Genomic DNA, 16,582 nt, shown 5'->3' with positions numbered 1-16,582 from the left:
GTGTTTGTATGAGAGACAGAGAGCATCCTTAAAAGCTTACAATTAAAGTAGATAAAATCGAGATGAGGGATGGTTGTTGGTATTTTCTGGAAGCATTAAACTGTGATCTCCTGACATCCAAGATAGGTTGAACCTCCAAAGCTGCCATCCTCTTCCTTCTCTAAAGATGATCGTTCTGCCAAATTTTGAATCACACAAATCTTGTAACTTCAAATTTGGCTCAAAATCAAATGCTGTTCACACTACATAGAGTAGAGAGGGAAGCAGATCTGATGGAGAGAAGTCTTACTAGAATGTAATGGAACAGGGATGGACTGCAGGTCATAGTGAATAGCAACAGGGAAAGGACTCTCCTTCCTTCCTTCTTTATTTCCTCCTTTCTAAAATCACAGCTGTTTATAACCTGTAAACTTGTCTCAGGGAAGGGAGAAACAAAGGCAGTAACATTAACTACTGCTGCCCTTCCAGTTCCCTGAGCCAGAAGGATATAGGGATGCCCACATCAGCATCTTCTCTGTCCCCAGCCCCTGGCTTTTGAACAAGAAAGGTCAGTTTTGTCTATGCCACAGAAAAACCTGAGTCCACTGTAGTTCTTTGAGTGACATTTTGGGAGGAAACATATGTAAATTGGAGCTCGTTTCCGAAACTGAGGGGCAAAAGCATCCCTCGTTTTCTTTCTTTTTCTAATGGGAATGGATGTAATCGTTAACTGCAAAGCTGGGAATAAAAAAATGCAGGGGGCAAGGAACAAGAGGTCCTTTAAAATACTGTCAAATGATGAACTGGAGAGCTGAGGGCAGCATTAAAAACAAATAAGGTCAAATTTTGCCCTTTTAGCTTTCAGGAAGTTATTTTGGGGAAGGTTTTGAAATTCAGAGTCAGCTTTATCATTTGTAATTATTCGGAAGTTTCACTAAGCATATCTGTCTGCACAGAGAGCTCTGACACTTGTAACACGTTGGTACCAGCAATCAGTGGTGTGCTGTGTTGGCTGTTGAACGAATACCATGATTTTTATATACAATATATAAGTATAGGATGAGCTTTGTATAAATACGGAAAAGACTTTAAATATTTCAATCTAATACTGTTTTTTTATTTTCATTCTGATTCATGAGTCAGGAAGGAACACAAATGCAGGCGCTGTTTTGAGCAGGTGGTGGCTTTCCAGGGATTTTGGAATGTTTTTCTGAATCAAGTCCCAAGATAGCATTTGAGCACGCCAACTTTCTGTGCCTCTGTTTCCCCACCCATATAAGGAGAGGGTATTAATCTCTCTTGTAAGGCACCTGAGATGTGATGATGACAGAAGCGCTATTAAGTACTGTTTGTTTTGTTTACTGACTGCACTTGGAAGTAGAGTCCCTGGATGTGTTAGCAGATGGGTATAGGAAGCAGTGAGCATCTGTAGCTGTTTGGAGGCATAACCTGCATGTGCTGTATGGCCAGAATGTACATGTGGTTATTAAAATGTGGGTTTGTGTCTTTATACAGCTGAATGTGGTTCATCCGTTACTGGAACCCAAGGTGTTCTGCTGTCCCCCAACTATCCAATAAACTATAACAACAACCACGAGTGCATCTACTCCATCCAGACCCAGCCAGGAAAGGGGATCCAGCTGAAAGCCAGGACTTTTGAACTCGAGGCAGGAGATGTCCTCAAGGTAATTCTAGCAATGAAGCACTACCGTGCTGCTAATGAGAGCAAAATCTGAAAGGGAAGTGATGTTCTTAAGTTGTAATGGAGTTAGCTGAGAGTACCCTCAGGAAAATGCCGCTCAGGCCCAGACCGTGCTGACACTGCAGTGGTAATCTCTGGAAGAGACTCTATAGGGACTACTGGTGACCAGGAGCCACTGCTGTGTCGTTAAGTGATTGACATGGCAGTTCTGAAGACAGCAGAAAAATTCCCATGGACCAGACTGAACTTCAGGCTGAGGCTTCAGTCTGCAGAAGGATGCATAAACAAATTCTGTATCCGTCAAAAATGTAGATCTCTCTGCCATATCACTTCACCTTCTGCTGTGAAGTCTTCCCTGAGATTTAGAGATTTGTTGGAATGCCAGGGGTTCTTCCTTTGTAGCTAAACTTCAGTTCTTATCTGCATAGTTGTACAGGGGAAGCTGTTAACGCATGAGGAAGTGTGAGGTTCTTAGCATTATTTTTGTGTTTTTAAGAATCAAGGCTGATTTGTCCCCAAAAGGGGTTTATTTAAATGCAGAACTCCAGACTCAAGCTCTTCAGCATTCCCATACTCAGTCTTAGATTAATCTGCATTTACAAGTTTCAGGACTCTTTATAGGAGGAGACAAATCCTGGCTGAGTTTCTATTAACCACAAAGAAATGGTTTTGAGGAGACATTAATATTACAAGATGTGTGCTGCTGTGCTAAGCCATCTTCCCAGAGAACGCCTCTGTCCTTATTTAAGTGCCATACTTCTGCACTGCAAGATAGGTGTAATCCACATATTTTCAGCTCACAAGTGGCTGGAAAGAGAGAGAGATTTCCAGCTAATGCAAAGAATATACTCGTGAAAGAAATTATGTTCTCTCAACAGGTTTGTCATCAACTTCTCATCTGCTCCTCAGGACCATTACTATCAATCTCCACTAGTGAGAAGTTGCTCTTTATCCTCATAGAGAATCATGCTATCTAAAAGAAAGGGAAAAAAAAACCTCAACCATTTCTGGTTTTCTTAAATAATAGCAAGGTCAAGGCATATCTGTGAGTCACTGTAGGGAGAAAAATGTTTTTCCCAGTAGCTGTGCTGCACCATTGGAAAGAGAGCTTAGTTCAGAAGACGCAGCCCCGAGTGCATATAAGCTTAGGTGTAAGGAGAAGGATGCACATCGTCCAGGGTGTGAATCCTGCTGCTCAGAGGAGCAGCATTGTGAAGTCTCATCAAGTCAGACTCTTAGTTGGGATAATTTCACTGGCTTCAAATGAACTGTCCCAATTGACGCTCATGGGTGATTTGGTCCCTGAAGTAGCAAATAAAATATGTTTTTCAGTATGTGTTTCTTGTTCCTCCTAGGTCTACGATGGCAGCAATAGCTCTGCTCGCTTGCTGGGCTCCTTTAGCCGCTCTGAGATGCTTGGCACCAGCATAAACAGCACTTCCAGCAGCATGTGGCTTGAGTTCATCACCAACAGCGAGAATACGAGTAAAGGTTTTGAGCTGCAGTTTTCTAGTAAGTCTTGTGCCTGTATGCTTGTGAGGTGGGCATCTGAGGTGTTATGGTGTATTTTCATGTTACAGTTGCAGGATCAGAGGAAACAGTCCTTTCTGTAAAGATCTTGTAGTCTAAAGTGGAGGTGGAGTGGGGGAGGTGATTATGCCCTCAAACCTTTTGTCTTGTCAATGAGGCAGTGGTGATACAGAAACTTCAGATTGAAGCTGAGATAGCAGATGCCTGGGATCTCGTTCAAATATTAATAAAAAACCCATTGATTTTCAATATGGTGGGGTTTTCTCTCCAGCAAATGATTTTAAGAAGAAAATAGTAATACGGTCGTCTGTTAATATCTCCTGGCTGTTAAACATCTGATGAAAACAAATGCTGTTTCCCCCACTCCAGGTTTTGAACTCATTAAATGTGAGGACCCTGGCATCCCACAGTTCGGCTACAAGGTGCACGATGAGGGACACTTTGCTGGCAGCTCTGTGTCCTTTAGCTGTGACCCTGGCTACACCCTGCGAGGCAGCAGGGCACTGGTCTGCCTGACGGGGGAGCGGAGAGCTTGGGATCAACCCCTGCCAACCTGTGTAGGTGAGACAACTCCTGCTTTTAAAATGTCCTTTAACAAGTGCTTTGCTTGTGGGCATCACACTGAGCGCCCTTTCTTCTTCCGTTGTCAATGCATATGACATTAACTCTGCGCCCGTCTACGTTAATGAAGACTGCGATGAGGATACTGTGTAAGGCGTCTTCAGATTGAGAGCACTGATCTCTGCAAAACTTCTACAAGCTGTCTCATATGAAACACTTTGCTCTGAGCCGAGATTTGACAAGGTTTCTTGCTTCGCTGCAAGGAGACTACTGCTTTTCCAGTCCTTGTCCTTTCACTTGAATGTGTTAAACAGAGTGGCACTTTCTGATAATAGCAGACATCAACGTGTGTCCAGGCACACGTCCAGGTGTTTGACAGTTCAAAGTTATGTTTATTTGAGAGCTACATGACATCTGATTCCAGATCCTCAGACTTTTTAATTCCCTCGGTCTTGTAGCAAAGTCCTGAGTTCCCTTGTACCTGTAGCTCTCCAGAAGGGTGTCTTCTTGCCTGGAACATTCTGGTATTAAGTTTTGTGTATCTAAATGAAGTGCCACCGGTCCGTTACTTGACAACTTCATAATTGGTTGGTGTTTCCAGACATGATGAAGTTCTTGCAGATAGTCCTCGGAGAGATCTCAACAACCAGAAGGCTGCTTTTGTCGTTATAAGTGATGTGTTCATCCATTGGCACTCTGTTCTGCCATGAGTTAGGACTATTCTTTATGCGGTAATTCTCTGCTGAATTTTAGCCTTGATTATTGAGGTAAAAAGACAAATTTCTGTGATTCATGCGTCTTCTTAACCTTCACCTTATTTACTATACATATATTACATATGAATGGTCGTGTCTGTGTGAGCACGTGGAAACTTACAGAATTTTAATGGATATGTTATGAAAATGTATTCAAAATCCTCACGTTCTTTTGGAGTTCATTTAGCAGATGCATACGTATGTTGGCTTCTTCATTTTATCACACTGATGAATCATTAAGGCATTTTGCGGATACAAGCAGAAGAATTGAGTTCTTTCACCCCACACGTGTGACTCAGGGAAAGCAGGATGCTGGCAGGCTCTGCCTTTGTTCACTGCAAAGTCAAAAAGGTGGAGGAAAGCTTTGACAGCATGTCAGGTGTTAGGAATGTGCACAGAAGTGCAGTTACTCTGATAACTCAATCTCTTAGCTGAATTAAATGACTGTCTTTATCTTCGTTTTGTAGGCTTTAAGAATCTCTTTAAATGGCAAGAAATACTCTTTGTTGTGTTCGTAGGATGAGATTTGCATTGTTGCCAAGTAAGAACCGTAGTGTGTGGTGAATCTTCTCACTAACCCATATGTTTCTTTCAGCTGAGTGTGGGGGTACTATCAAAGGAGAGTCGTCAGGACGGATACTGTCTCCCGGCTACCCAACACCCTACGATCATAATCTGAATTGTATTTGGACAATAGAGGCAGAAGCTGGTTGCACGATAGGGTGAGTTGGGCCAGGTTATTGTAGCTTATTTTTCTTTCCATGTACAGCTTCTTTTTCCAGAAGTAGATCAATAATTGTGTAAGGCAAGTAGAGAGAATGCCCTGTCACTTCGAGAGTCCCAAATGAAGGAACAAAGGCTGGTTTATCTCCTTGCCCAGGCTGGACAGAAGCGGCATCACTTCTCCTTTCTCTTAAGCTTTTTAGCCCTGTATGGCTCGTGCCATAACGGCCATTGTGCCATGGGTCATGCAGCCAGATTATTTGCTATTGCTGCCTGTGGTGTTACTGTATTAAACATAAAAAAAATAGCATCCAAGAGCTTTTATGGGCACGTACAATGTAAGCTCTTTTCACTCCTTTCCTTAATGGGGTGTATTCAGAAACAGATCTTTTCCAACAGATTAGTGTGGAATTTCCCAACAATGTTTAACGTGCGTCCAAGTGACATAATCCTAAAATGAGGACGGATACATTAAATTGCTTGGAAGATCACATCCCACGAAAGGATAAATGGAAGGCAATTATGGGTTTGGTTCATCTCCCATTCGTGCTGCCAGAGTAAATTAACACTGAGAGGGATGAGCTCTGTCACGTTACGTTTGTGAGCATGAACGGTCAGGTGTGACGGTCCCCAGATGTGAGTGAACAGCTGGAAAACTGAGACCGCAGCACTTAGCTTTCATCTTCTAATTGCATTGTTTTATTGTTTTAATAAGAATTTGAACACGTACAATGTAATTATCCTCCTGAAGGAAAGACTCAAGGTGGTTTCTAAACATCTGGTCTGTACAGAGACCCAGACTGTTTGCTCCTCTTGCTCCTCTGACTTCTCTTATTGTTCTGTTGCCACTTTTCTGTTGGAAAATGGCAGTTTGAAATGTAGTTTGTTTATAAGTTATGTGAATTTGGCAGTTAAGTAAGCATGGTACTGAGAAGATTTGGCTCATAAAGTTAGTGCAGTCACCAGCAGAATCCAGGCAGTTCCCTGCTCTGTGATTCTTATCTGTGATCCCTGCTGCTTAGCCACTGTTCCCACACTGGTTTGCCCAACCTCTAGCAAGCTGTTTCGGTACTGCGCTGTGTGTACCTACATATGTCAGTCCAGCTAAAGCCATCTTCGACAGAAAACTGAACTATATTGGCAAGTAAAGTTTTTGCTAAGTGATGGGACTTGAGGGGGAGAAACATAGATTGTAAGGTCTGTTCAACAATAATCCTCTTCTCCCACGATCTCCCATCATAATTTCTAGTGCTTATTAGCTGGTGTCAGCCCCGTTTCTGTGCTGACCCAAGACCTGTTGTTGTTCCAGTCCTGCACTCCTTCACTGTTAGTGCCCTTTTATCTTCACCGTAGCTTCCTTGCTGCATCGGCACTCATCATCTCTTCAGCGGAGACTGTTAATCATGTTGAGCCCTATGGTGCTTTTAGTTGATGCGTTTATGCTGGAAATAGATTTTGTCCAGTATTTTCATTTTTACTCAATGAAGAAATTCCCTCCATGAGGTCTGCTCTTCAGTGTGGTTCAATAATGGATGGTTTCTGGCATGAACACAGGAGAAAGAGCATAGCCAATGCAGCTTAATTCCTGCACGGGCAGCTTCCAGTTGAAGTTGTCTTCTTTTCATTCTCCTGTAAAAGATTCTGAAGAATACGAAGATTTTTATAGGACAAAGTAGACCTGAGACACCCCCTTTTCTCACACCCCCCCCCCCCCCCGACACACACACAAAGTGTAAGAGACTGCCTCATCCAGAGGCTGCTTCAGCAAGTGAACTTTACTTGCACACATAATCCCTACCTGCTTCTGTAGGAGTACTGAAAGGAGCAGAGCTATAGGCTTGTGTTTGCAGGATCAGCCAGAGGCTTGGAAGGGGCCAAGACTGAACTGAAATGATGCCAGGCAGTAGTGCAGTAGTATACCTTGTGACCTGTCCTTTCATCAGAGATGAAAGCTCCCTTCTTCTGTTCCTTTATTTGGCAGCTCAAACAGAACAGATGATCTCTGGGTAGTTGAGGGAGCACATTTTCAGCAACTTCATTTTTATGGTAATCCATTGGAAAATAATCCTCTTCACGCATGATACAATTGTATAAAGCTCTCATTTATAACTTACATTAAAATTAATCACCAGAGCTTTTTGAATAAAGCTGTATCTGCACAGGATGAGGGGAAGGAGAGAAAGATAGAAAAATTAGTCTGTACATCATTGCCATGAAAGTTGAAGGGTTGCACTTTGATAGAGGATTAATTTTGTGCATATGCAAACACACGCATGCACACACACGTAAGATTACAACTAGAATGACTTGGCTTATCTGAGAGACTCTGGGAAGAGAAAGAAGAAGTGGGAGGGCGTACTGGAAAGTGAATGAAACTTGCCTTCGAGTACTGCTTGCACAGCTGAGAGCAGTGAATACACAGTTAGAAGTGGTGGTGGCGTTTTGTTGTATAGCAGTGACCTCAGTGTCATAAGAGAGTTTACTGATATTGCTAATCCTAGTTTAATGGATGGTGCTGTATTGACAGTATGCGGTATTCCATTTTTCACAGTCTCATCTAGAAATAAGAGTGAGAGTATTGGAATGTTCCAGTTTGCTTCCTTGGAGATTTCTAGGGAGAAAACATTTAACAGCTTTTAAGTTTGGGAACCCTCTCTGGGCTAGAGGGAGAGAGCGGGCAGCCCTACAAACTGCTGTTAGTGTGAAAGACCTGCAGCTTTGGTGTGAGCTATGTGGGCTTTGCTAGTGTGTCAAGCTGCGTTCAGCTGCTGAAACAAGGTCCCGGTGGGAGCCCGGCCTCTGACACAGCAGAGCCAAATTGGGGCAGCCAGAGCTTGGATGGGACATGTCAGCAGAAAGAGCCGCAGGTTGGTCAGTCAGGTTGTGGGGGTTCTTTCTGAAGAGCTGGGGCTAAACTGCTCGCCAAAGATTATGCAGATTGTCAGTGCAGAGCTGGTCTCCTCCTCTGTGCTCCTTGCTAAGCTGGGAGAACTTTCCCTCTATCACATATTTATATATATAGCCACAATTCCTAATTTGCTTTATGTTGCATTTTCATGCATGTAATTGGGATTGTCAGAGTGCAAGAATAAAACTCTCTTCCTCTCCGTTGTCTGCTAAACCAGTGTCTCTGTCTGCTAAACCAGTGTCTCTGTCTTGTCTTAAATGAAGCCCTGCTGGGAATAGAATCAGGCTGATAGAAAAATCATGCTGTTTGGTTACAGATGTGCCTATTGAATAGATTGATTTGCTCCAGAGCACACCAGTTTTCTTAATAAAATCAGCTATCCCAATAGACTCCTGAACCAGCTGGTATTGGACAACCTGTGCTTTGCCACTGCCTCATCTGGTTATCATGCGAAGGCTTTCTTCTCGTGGTGAAGCCTGCCTGCAAGTTGCTTCTTAAAAATAGATGAGAGGAGTGAGTTGCTGTAGACAGCCTTGGTCCCACAGGGAGCTGGTGGTGAGCTCTCCAAGGGTGTCCCCCCACCCCTGGTCAGTCTCTGCCAGCATCTCCCTGTTTCCGAGGTCTTCAGCAATGAGTTTTTTCTGGCTAACTAGGACCGGTTAGCCTGAGAGCAAACATCATTGCGCCAATGCACAGGTGGAGAACAGCGCTGCTGTGACCCATTCTTATTTTCCTTGAGTCTTTTTTCCTCTTTGCTCAAGGTCTCTGCTAGATAGATCTGTGATTCAGCTTTTTTGATTTCTGCCAAATTCTGTGGTCATCATTTCATTACTGACTACATTGCAGTGTTTTTTGTTTGGGTCCCGTCGTCCCCCCCCCCCCCCTTTGGTGGTTCTACCTGGTTTATTTATGTTTGCCCCGGACAAATGGGAAAGCAGCCAAGTGAATGCTTCCTGGTTTTCCTCCATGGGCCTTCAGGGATTTAAGCGCAGTACCTGATTGTTTTATTTTTTGCAGATTTTTCTCAGTACAGTTTATAGGTTTCTGTCACCGTTTCAGACTGGCGTGCCTCCAATTACCCCGCATTAGCCTGATTTTGCTGTGTCAGATGGTATTTCCCCCAGTGATAGTGTGGCAATGAAAACCAGAGGCAATTAAATGCCTTCTCTTCAGTTGGCATCTTAAGTGCAGGGGCAAAAGGGACTGAACCCCGGTGTGTCACAGCATTTAGTTGATAACTGCCTTAGGTGTAACAACAGTAACAACAGCCTCTTATGCTTAGATGATCCTTCTGATCTTGGAGATCCCAAAGCTCTTCACAAAGCCTGGATTGATCTGCTTTGTAACCTTTTACAACAGAGGTCGGTTGCGTGGGTAGAAGTGCAGTGTGATATCCCCCCCCCAGCCCAGGGTGGGAAGAGAGGAGCATCCCACCCAGGGTGATGTTGGGACCAATTCATCCTGTCCCAGAGTGCCACCAGGCCTCTCTTGGGCATGGAGGGAACTTCTGGCCTTCTCCCGTCCCCTTAGGTCCATCGCTGGTACAGGGTCCAGAGAGAATTTCCTCACCATGATGGCTCCTGCCAGCATCTTGGGCTTTCCCTGGGGAATCGTCTGTGGAAGTGCCAAACAGGCATAGCCCTGTCTTAGTTTCAAACCAGAAGACAGGAGCTCCAAAGAGTACTGCTGCAGGCAGTTCAGGACTCGGGAGCATCTGCTGTAAATGCTGAAGGCCTTGCAGCCCTCTCTCCAGGGCAAACAAAACTATAAAAAACACAGAGTAAGGAAATTAAATCTTCATTCAGAGCATTGTAATAAATACCTCGTTGAGCACACAGTGTAATTTCATTGCCAACCACCAGCTTCTTAGTTTCTGTTTTCTCTCCCTTCCCAGTGTGAATTTTGGAGAGCTGGCTCATGCTGCCTCGCTTTTTCTTTATTCCTTGCTGAAATTGTTGTTAGCTGATCTAGATGCAGTTTTGCAAGATCCAGAACTTTGTAAAACATGTCAAAATCCTCAGAGGTGCTGCAATCCAGCATTCAGAATTTGCACCTGCCTGCCACCCTCTTGCACACCCTTTTTATTAACCTCCGGGGCAGTTAACACCCTGGTAAGGGTTTATTTTCCAGCATGATACTGTTTTAATTAAGAGTGGTGTTGGTTGTTTCCTTTCCTTTTTTCCCCGCTGATACACAAGATTAGCTTGGTGCCAGGAGCAAATTCTTTGATCTGAGTGCGGGTAACAAAAATCAATCCATTTTATCAGTAGATGCTGGCTCCTAACAATAAGCTGTTCTTTGCAGGACACCAAAAAAAAGCAAAAGGACAGCCAAGGTTGTTGCTGCGTGCAGCATAGGGACAATATGTGAATTGGATGAATATATGTAAGTTGTCTGAAGGGACTCCAGCACATTATCTGCTAATTCTCTTTTTAGAATAGGTTTTTCTGTACTTCTGTGTTTATCTGTTACAGAGCTCAGTGAATATACAGACAAACCTCCATGCTATCCTTCACAGCCCCTGTACCTCTGTGCTGCATGTTTCCTCCTGTACGTCCTTGACTGAGCCTTTTGTCTGTGTGACAGCTGCTTGTCACAATGTCTGAGCACCTTCAGTATAAAACCAACCGTGATATTCCGTCTTAGGACATTTCCACTGCTCACAATGGTCTTTTGGACCTTCACCTTGTTCCTCAAGATTTTTAGGACAAATGAGTAATTCCGTTTGCTCAGGGGAAAACACCAGAAAGGACCCAAAGTTTCAGAAAACATTAGTCTCCGTGACTCAGTTGGGTTTTGTTTATGGATGTGTTTTACTAGGGAGGCATGCGACTAAGAGATCTTGCGCTTTATAGACAGGCAAAGTTTGGTAGAGGGCTGAAGTACTTTGTCCAAGCTGAGTTGCAGATAACAGGAGAGAGCAGATTCCTTGGGGGCCAAGCTGCCTTAGGTTGGTACCAATCCCATTTCTAATCCTGTTAAAAAAAAAGGCAGAGCGCACTTTGTGATCTGACTTCCAGTTCTTTTTGCCACACAGGCTCCATTTCATGGTTTTCCACACCGAGGAGTTCCACGATGTGCTGAGGATCTGGGACGGTCCGGTGGAGAATGGCATCCTCCTAAAGGAGATAAGTGGGTCTGGCTTACCCGGCGATGTCCACAGTACTTTCAACTCTGTCATCCTTCAGTTCAACACTGATTTCTTCACAAGCAAGCAGGGCTTTGCTGTTCAGTTTTCAGGTAGGCTTCACATTGTTTCCTCAGCATTGTCCAAACCTAGCTTTGCTGATAAGTGATTTCGGGTCTACCTGATGGCAAGTAAATGACATTGTACTGAGCACAATCGCAGGAACTGTGCAGTCTTCCAGCCGTTTGTGCCTTACTGCGTTTGGGCGCAGTCTCTGCAAATAGAGAAAAACTCTTGTATTTTGTCCTTGCAGTGCAGGTGAGTTCTGTGCTCCCCTCTGCTACAGTCACCTTCACAGTGGTGAACTTGGCAGCAAGATGTAGGGCAGTACATCGTGGAATGCACAAGAAGGAATTACAGATATTTTCCACCACATTCCAGCAGGTCCCTTAGAAACACCAGTACGCAGGCAACTTGCCCCAGGCATTCTGAGAGCAGTTGGTCAGTGGTCTCTGAAAACCAGGTCTGTTTAAAATCCCTCAGACTGGATCCCCTGAGATGCAGATCACAAAAAGCTCTGTCAGCTGTAGGGATGTCGTTGCTCGCAGCAGTGCTATGTGTAATGCAACTGCAGTCTGTCGTTGCCTAAGTCCTGGCTGCTGTTACCTAAGACTCGGCCTTGCAAACACATTAATTTCAATTACATTAGGGTAATACTTTTCAACATGCACACACGGGTTTCCAGAATGTAGACCTTCACTGACGTGTCCAGTAACCGACCAGCAGATGCTGATTTTGGAGATGGTAGCAAACAGAGAGGCTGTTGGGTGAATGATGAAACAACCTTCTTGGTACTCAGACACATCTGAGTGTCAGAGCTCATGGTGTCTCTCCCAAGCTTTTGCCCACAGCTTTCTGTTGGGAGTGCCTTGCATGGCTGGGAGAGCAGGCCAGCAATCTGGGAAGAGTTTGTGCTGGGTACAAGACCTTCTGGGATGACCAAGACAGAGGGAGAGCTTTGTGTCACCCAGCACAGCTCTTTCTTTGCCAGGCCTGCCAGGAAGGACCAGACTGGCTGCTAACTTGCTTATCTTCAGTTGCACAGAAAGAGAGCGAGGGATTTCCTCTGGCTCTTTTAAGAAGAGCTTTCTCTAAACTGCCTAGGTGTAATAGACTCTCATCAACTTAGCAGGAAATAAGCTCTGCTCCACTGGCAGATATGGAGCTGGTCTTTATTGAATGCTCCCGCTCAAAGCCTTTGTTCACAAGGTGTGACTAAGTAGTCAGACCTAAGCTCAGAAGTGTACAGTTTTGGATCTTGTGAACTTTAATGATCTATATAAGCTTGAGAAACTCCTGTTATTCCAGGACTTTCCATACTGTTAAGTAGTTGTAGTGTTGACAGCCGTTGAGCTCCGTCAGCAGTGAAGCTGTGCTGCCTGCCCCCAGCTGAGAAGGAGCTGAGGGGGTCATCTTATACCTCAAAGGGATGCAGCAGCGAGAGTGGGAGGGAAACACGTGCATTTCTAAAAGGTCAGGCTTGATGCTTCACAGGGCTAAAGGCTAAATTGCTCTGCCACTCAGGGGAAGTGAAAAGTGCTAGCGGATTAGTTTATTTTGCAGCATGTGTCTGACACAGAATTCTATAAAAACGCCATGTAAGATCAGGGATGTCTGGACTTATTAAGTAAACATGCGTGTGCACAATTATACATCAAACTTGCACTCTGTGTAGAGCACTTGAACTTGCCATTCCCCAGAGCCTTTACCAGCTGGAGTGGCAGATGCTCAGTGCAAAGTAAAAGCCAGTTTTTGTGTGTGTGGCAACTTCAAGGGGTACTGAAGGAGGAGAGATGGAGAATGAAGTCATTGCTTGGATATCTGTTTAAGGACAGAGTCTAAGTACAGCCGGTGCTGTAAGCCTGTATTAAATATAAATATATATTAAATATCTATTTTTAATACTCTTCAGTTTCCACTGCCACTTCCTGCAATGACCCAGGAATTCCCCAGAACGGGAGCCGGAGTGGTGACAGCAAAGAGGCAGGCGACTCCATCATCTTCCAGTGTAATCCAGGATACGCTCTGCAAGGGGAGGCCAAAATCACTTGCGTGCAGATTGAGAACAGATTTTTCTGGCAACCAGACCCTCCTTCCTGCACAGGTAGGAACACGCATCCGTCCTCCCATTGCACTGGCTTCCCTGCCCTGTTTCTGTGCAAGACTTCTGTATGCAAAGGGGATGAGTCCCACCTGGTTTGAAGAGGTGCATGACAAGGTATGTGTGGCTCAGGTAGCTGTCTCGTAGAGCTACTTTTTAGGTTTATCCCCAGAGTGTCTGGGACAATGAAAATCTAGTTCATTCTGGAAGCTCATAGGATGTACTGTAATGTAAGTGATGGTATTTAACCTGACAAGTCAAAATTAAAGGCTTCTTTAAAACTCAGGTTGGTAGAGAGGATTGGGGTCATGGGTGAATAATTTCTGCATGAGGAGACGGCAAATTCTGTCATGAGGAAGAGCTATCTGACATTTTCTTTGAGCTCATAAAGTAATAAAAGAAGCTCATAAAAGTGATTCTTTTCAATATGTCCAAAACACATAAAAATAGTCATGCTAAGCACATAAGAGCAATAAACGTTAAATTTGCTGGCCAATTAAACGCTAGCCACAAATTACTTACCTGTAACCTTCATTCCTGTTTATGCACCGTTATTCCAAGCAAGAAAAATCAATTAATTCTGTTTCTAATGTCTGATTTAATGCCAGCTGGGAAACTTATACGGCATGCACAGGATTTATGCTCCCTGTGGGATGACTTGCTTTCTGAATGACTATCTTGATGATCTAGTGCAGCACCCTTTCAGCCTGATAAAGACAGTCCTTTTAGTCTTCACGGGGATAACTAGATCATATTGTTGCATGTCGTGCCCATCTCGTCATTCTCCTGTTGAGTTTTCTTTCACGCCAGAAGCTGGGTGCTCAGTCCTTTATCAGAAAAGGGTAGCTGGTGCCTTCACCTTGGTATGGCATGAATTCCCGTGGGTCGTCTCCAATTTGACTTGGAGATGATATGTTGGGTCCTTTCTGAATGGAAGTCTGGCTCTCGTTTTAGGAGTCGTAAGCACTGTGAAAAAGCTGAAAGCAATGTCTTGCTCCTTCCCTCTATTTAGTGACAAAGGATTTGGAGGAAAAGTCGATGACCAAATAATATCAGTTTTATAATAACTGTGTAACAGGCTGGCTAGTTAGACCTGAATTGGAAAACAGGCTTTGATTTAGGGCTTGGATTTTATGTTTGTATTTAGCATTTCAAATACATTTTCACATCTTTATTGTACGACTTCTGCAGTCCCTAAACAATGTGGGCTGAACTGGAACCTCAGTTGAAACAACCCCCAGAGGGTTTGGGGTATTTGAAGTCTGTATCCTGACCCAACTCCGAACAGCTATGGCTTGGACCAGTTTCTAGTTTAAGTCCTTTGGAGACTATGGGTGGGATTTTCAAAGAAATCAGAGGGTGTTGAGCAGTTACGTCCCTTAGACTTTTCAGAAATGAGTCTGTACGCTTCAGTTTCTTCCGAACTTTTCCCTGACTGTACAGTCTGGAAGAGGAACGCAGCCTAAAGGTTAAGGTGAATGGACACAGAATAGATGCTGGTGGTTCTTCCAAGTTACTTGTGTATGACCTTCGGCTAAACTTTTCACTGCCTGTGCTGTGATTTCCTTGTCTGTTCGAGAGGGTTAATGGTTCTCAGTGCCTGCAAGAACCTGCGACTGGACTTGGCTGAAGAAGTTGCTTTTGAGCCTTGGAGAAGGGTCTCTAGTTTAATCTCTCTGGTGATCTTCATCGAACAGCCCCACTGCATTTTACCTGATATGTGGAGATTCTGAAGTATTTGCAGGGCTTTATAAAAGCCCACAAGATAAACACACATGCTCACTCCTTCGTGGAAGATCCTTCCAAGATTTGTTCTGTTCTTTCTGTCCCGTGCTAGTTCATTTCCCACTCGGTGTTCACTTTGCTCTTGGCTGGTTGGTGTCAGACACCCAAGTATAACACTGGCTGTGCTCCCCTCTCTCACCCCATCCCAAATCTGGGAGGATCAATCTGAGCAACAGGGGTATTTTAGAGCATCGACCCTCGTGAAGAGACTGCAGAAAGGCTGGCAGTAATAAATCAATCATGAGTATTTGCCACAGTGGAAATATATGCAGGCACTTTCAGCCTTAAAAAAGTGATAATTGATTTTTCAATCAGCTTGGCATTTAATGTGTTGGTAAATGTAATAAACAGGAACAAGCCATTAGTCCAGACAACATGTTTTCACTTACTTAGCAACCATCCAGACTTTGACCAGGAGTTGCTTAAATAAATGCAAGAGAAAAGCATAAAGCACCTCGCTCTCCTTCTGGTGGTTCACTTGTATATCTTATGAAGATCGTAATAGCATCCATAGCTCTGTTACTCTCTGTGTGTGTACCTTCGGTGGAATAACAGAGCCCTCATCTCTGTGAGGGCCACTACAAGCTCTTGTAATACATATCTTAGTATCAGACAGCCTTGCAGACTGTCTCTCTGTCCCCTTATCTATCTGTATCTCTCTCTCTCTCTCACTTCCTGCATGTCATCTACTATTTTTTAAGTTTTTCAAAGGCAAAGCCTCATCCCTTTGCTTGATTGCCTTCAGCTCCCTGTGGAGGTATCTTGACAGGACCGGCAGGAGTGATCTTGTCCCCGCAGTACCCGGAGCCCTACCCGCCGGGGAAGGAGTGTGACTGGAAGCTGACCGTCTCTCCTGATTATGTCATTGCTCTGGTTTTTAATACGTACGTACCTGAGCGCTGTTTGGTTCCACTTGTGTGGCTGCCTGTGGGGACGGGGAGGGGAGCTGCCTGGGTGAACTAGGTCTGCATGTGGGTCCCTTCCCCTCTGAAGGAACCAAACCAAACCAGGTAGGACTGTTTCGTAGTCCTGGGTAATCTGTTCTCAGACATTACCTTAATTTGGGGAAGATACGTGTATTTCGACTGCAGCTCCTCTGTGATATACACAGGTTTTTTACAGAACTGTAACCATGTAGCTGGTGCAGTGCAGGAAACCTCTGTAGAACACTAGCTTAGGCTTTTGTGCTCTTGACTGCATCACCAGTCTTCGATTCCTTACGTGTGGACTGGAGACAGAAATGACCTGTACTTAGCTGAGGAGCTGGTTTGGGGTCTCGGCAGTCTCTCGGCTATGTGGTTGTGCAGCCCAAGACCACAGTCTGTTGCTTTCCAGGGGCTGCTGTAGCCCG

The 16,582-nt window shown here is 44.4% G+C and overlaps 1 protein-coding gene across 1 annotated transcript in view; it reads left to right on the top strand.

Annotated features, from left to right (window-relative positions):
• The window catches only part of CSMD2 (CUB and Sushi multiple domains 2), a 298,000-nt gene that overhangs the window by 199,926 nt on the left and 81,492 nt on the right, over positions 1-16,582 (top strand). Inside the window, exons 22-28 of the mRNA XM_086480279.1 lie at positions 1,495-1,664; positions 3,037-3,193; positions 3,581-3,772; positions 5,123-5,249; positions 11,196-11,398; positions 13,258-13,449; positions 15,977-16,115. Coding sequence (XP_086336405.1) covers positions 1,495-1,664; positions 3,037-3,193; positions 3,581-3,772; positions 5,123-5,249; positions 11,196-11,398; positions 13,258-13,449; positions 15,977-16,115 — 1,180 coding nt within the window. The remainder of the gene's footprint in view (positions 1-1,494; positions 1,665-3,036; positions 3,194-3,580; positions 3,773-5,122; positions 5,250-11,195; positions 11,399-13,257; positions 13,450-15,976; positions 16,116-16,582) is intronic.

Source organism: Leptosomus discolor, chromosome Z (assembly GCF_034619465.1).
Source record: "Leptosomus discolor isolate bLepDis1 chromosome Z, bLepDis1.hap2, whole genome shotgun sequence".
In the NCBI taxonomy this organism is placed as follows: Eukaryota; Metazoa; Chordata; class Aves; order Leptosomiformes; family Leptosomidae; genus Leptosomus; species Leptosomus discolor.
The sequence above is the reverse complement of the archived record's forward strand: the minus strand, read 5'-3'. Positions and strand labels throughout refer to the sequence as shown.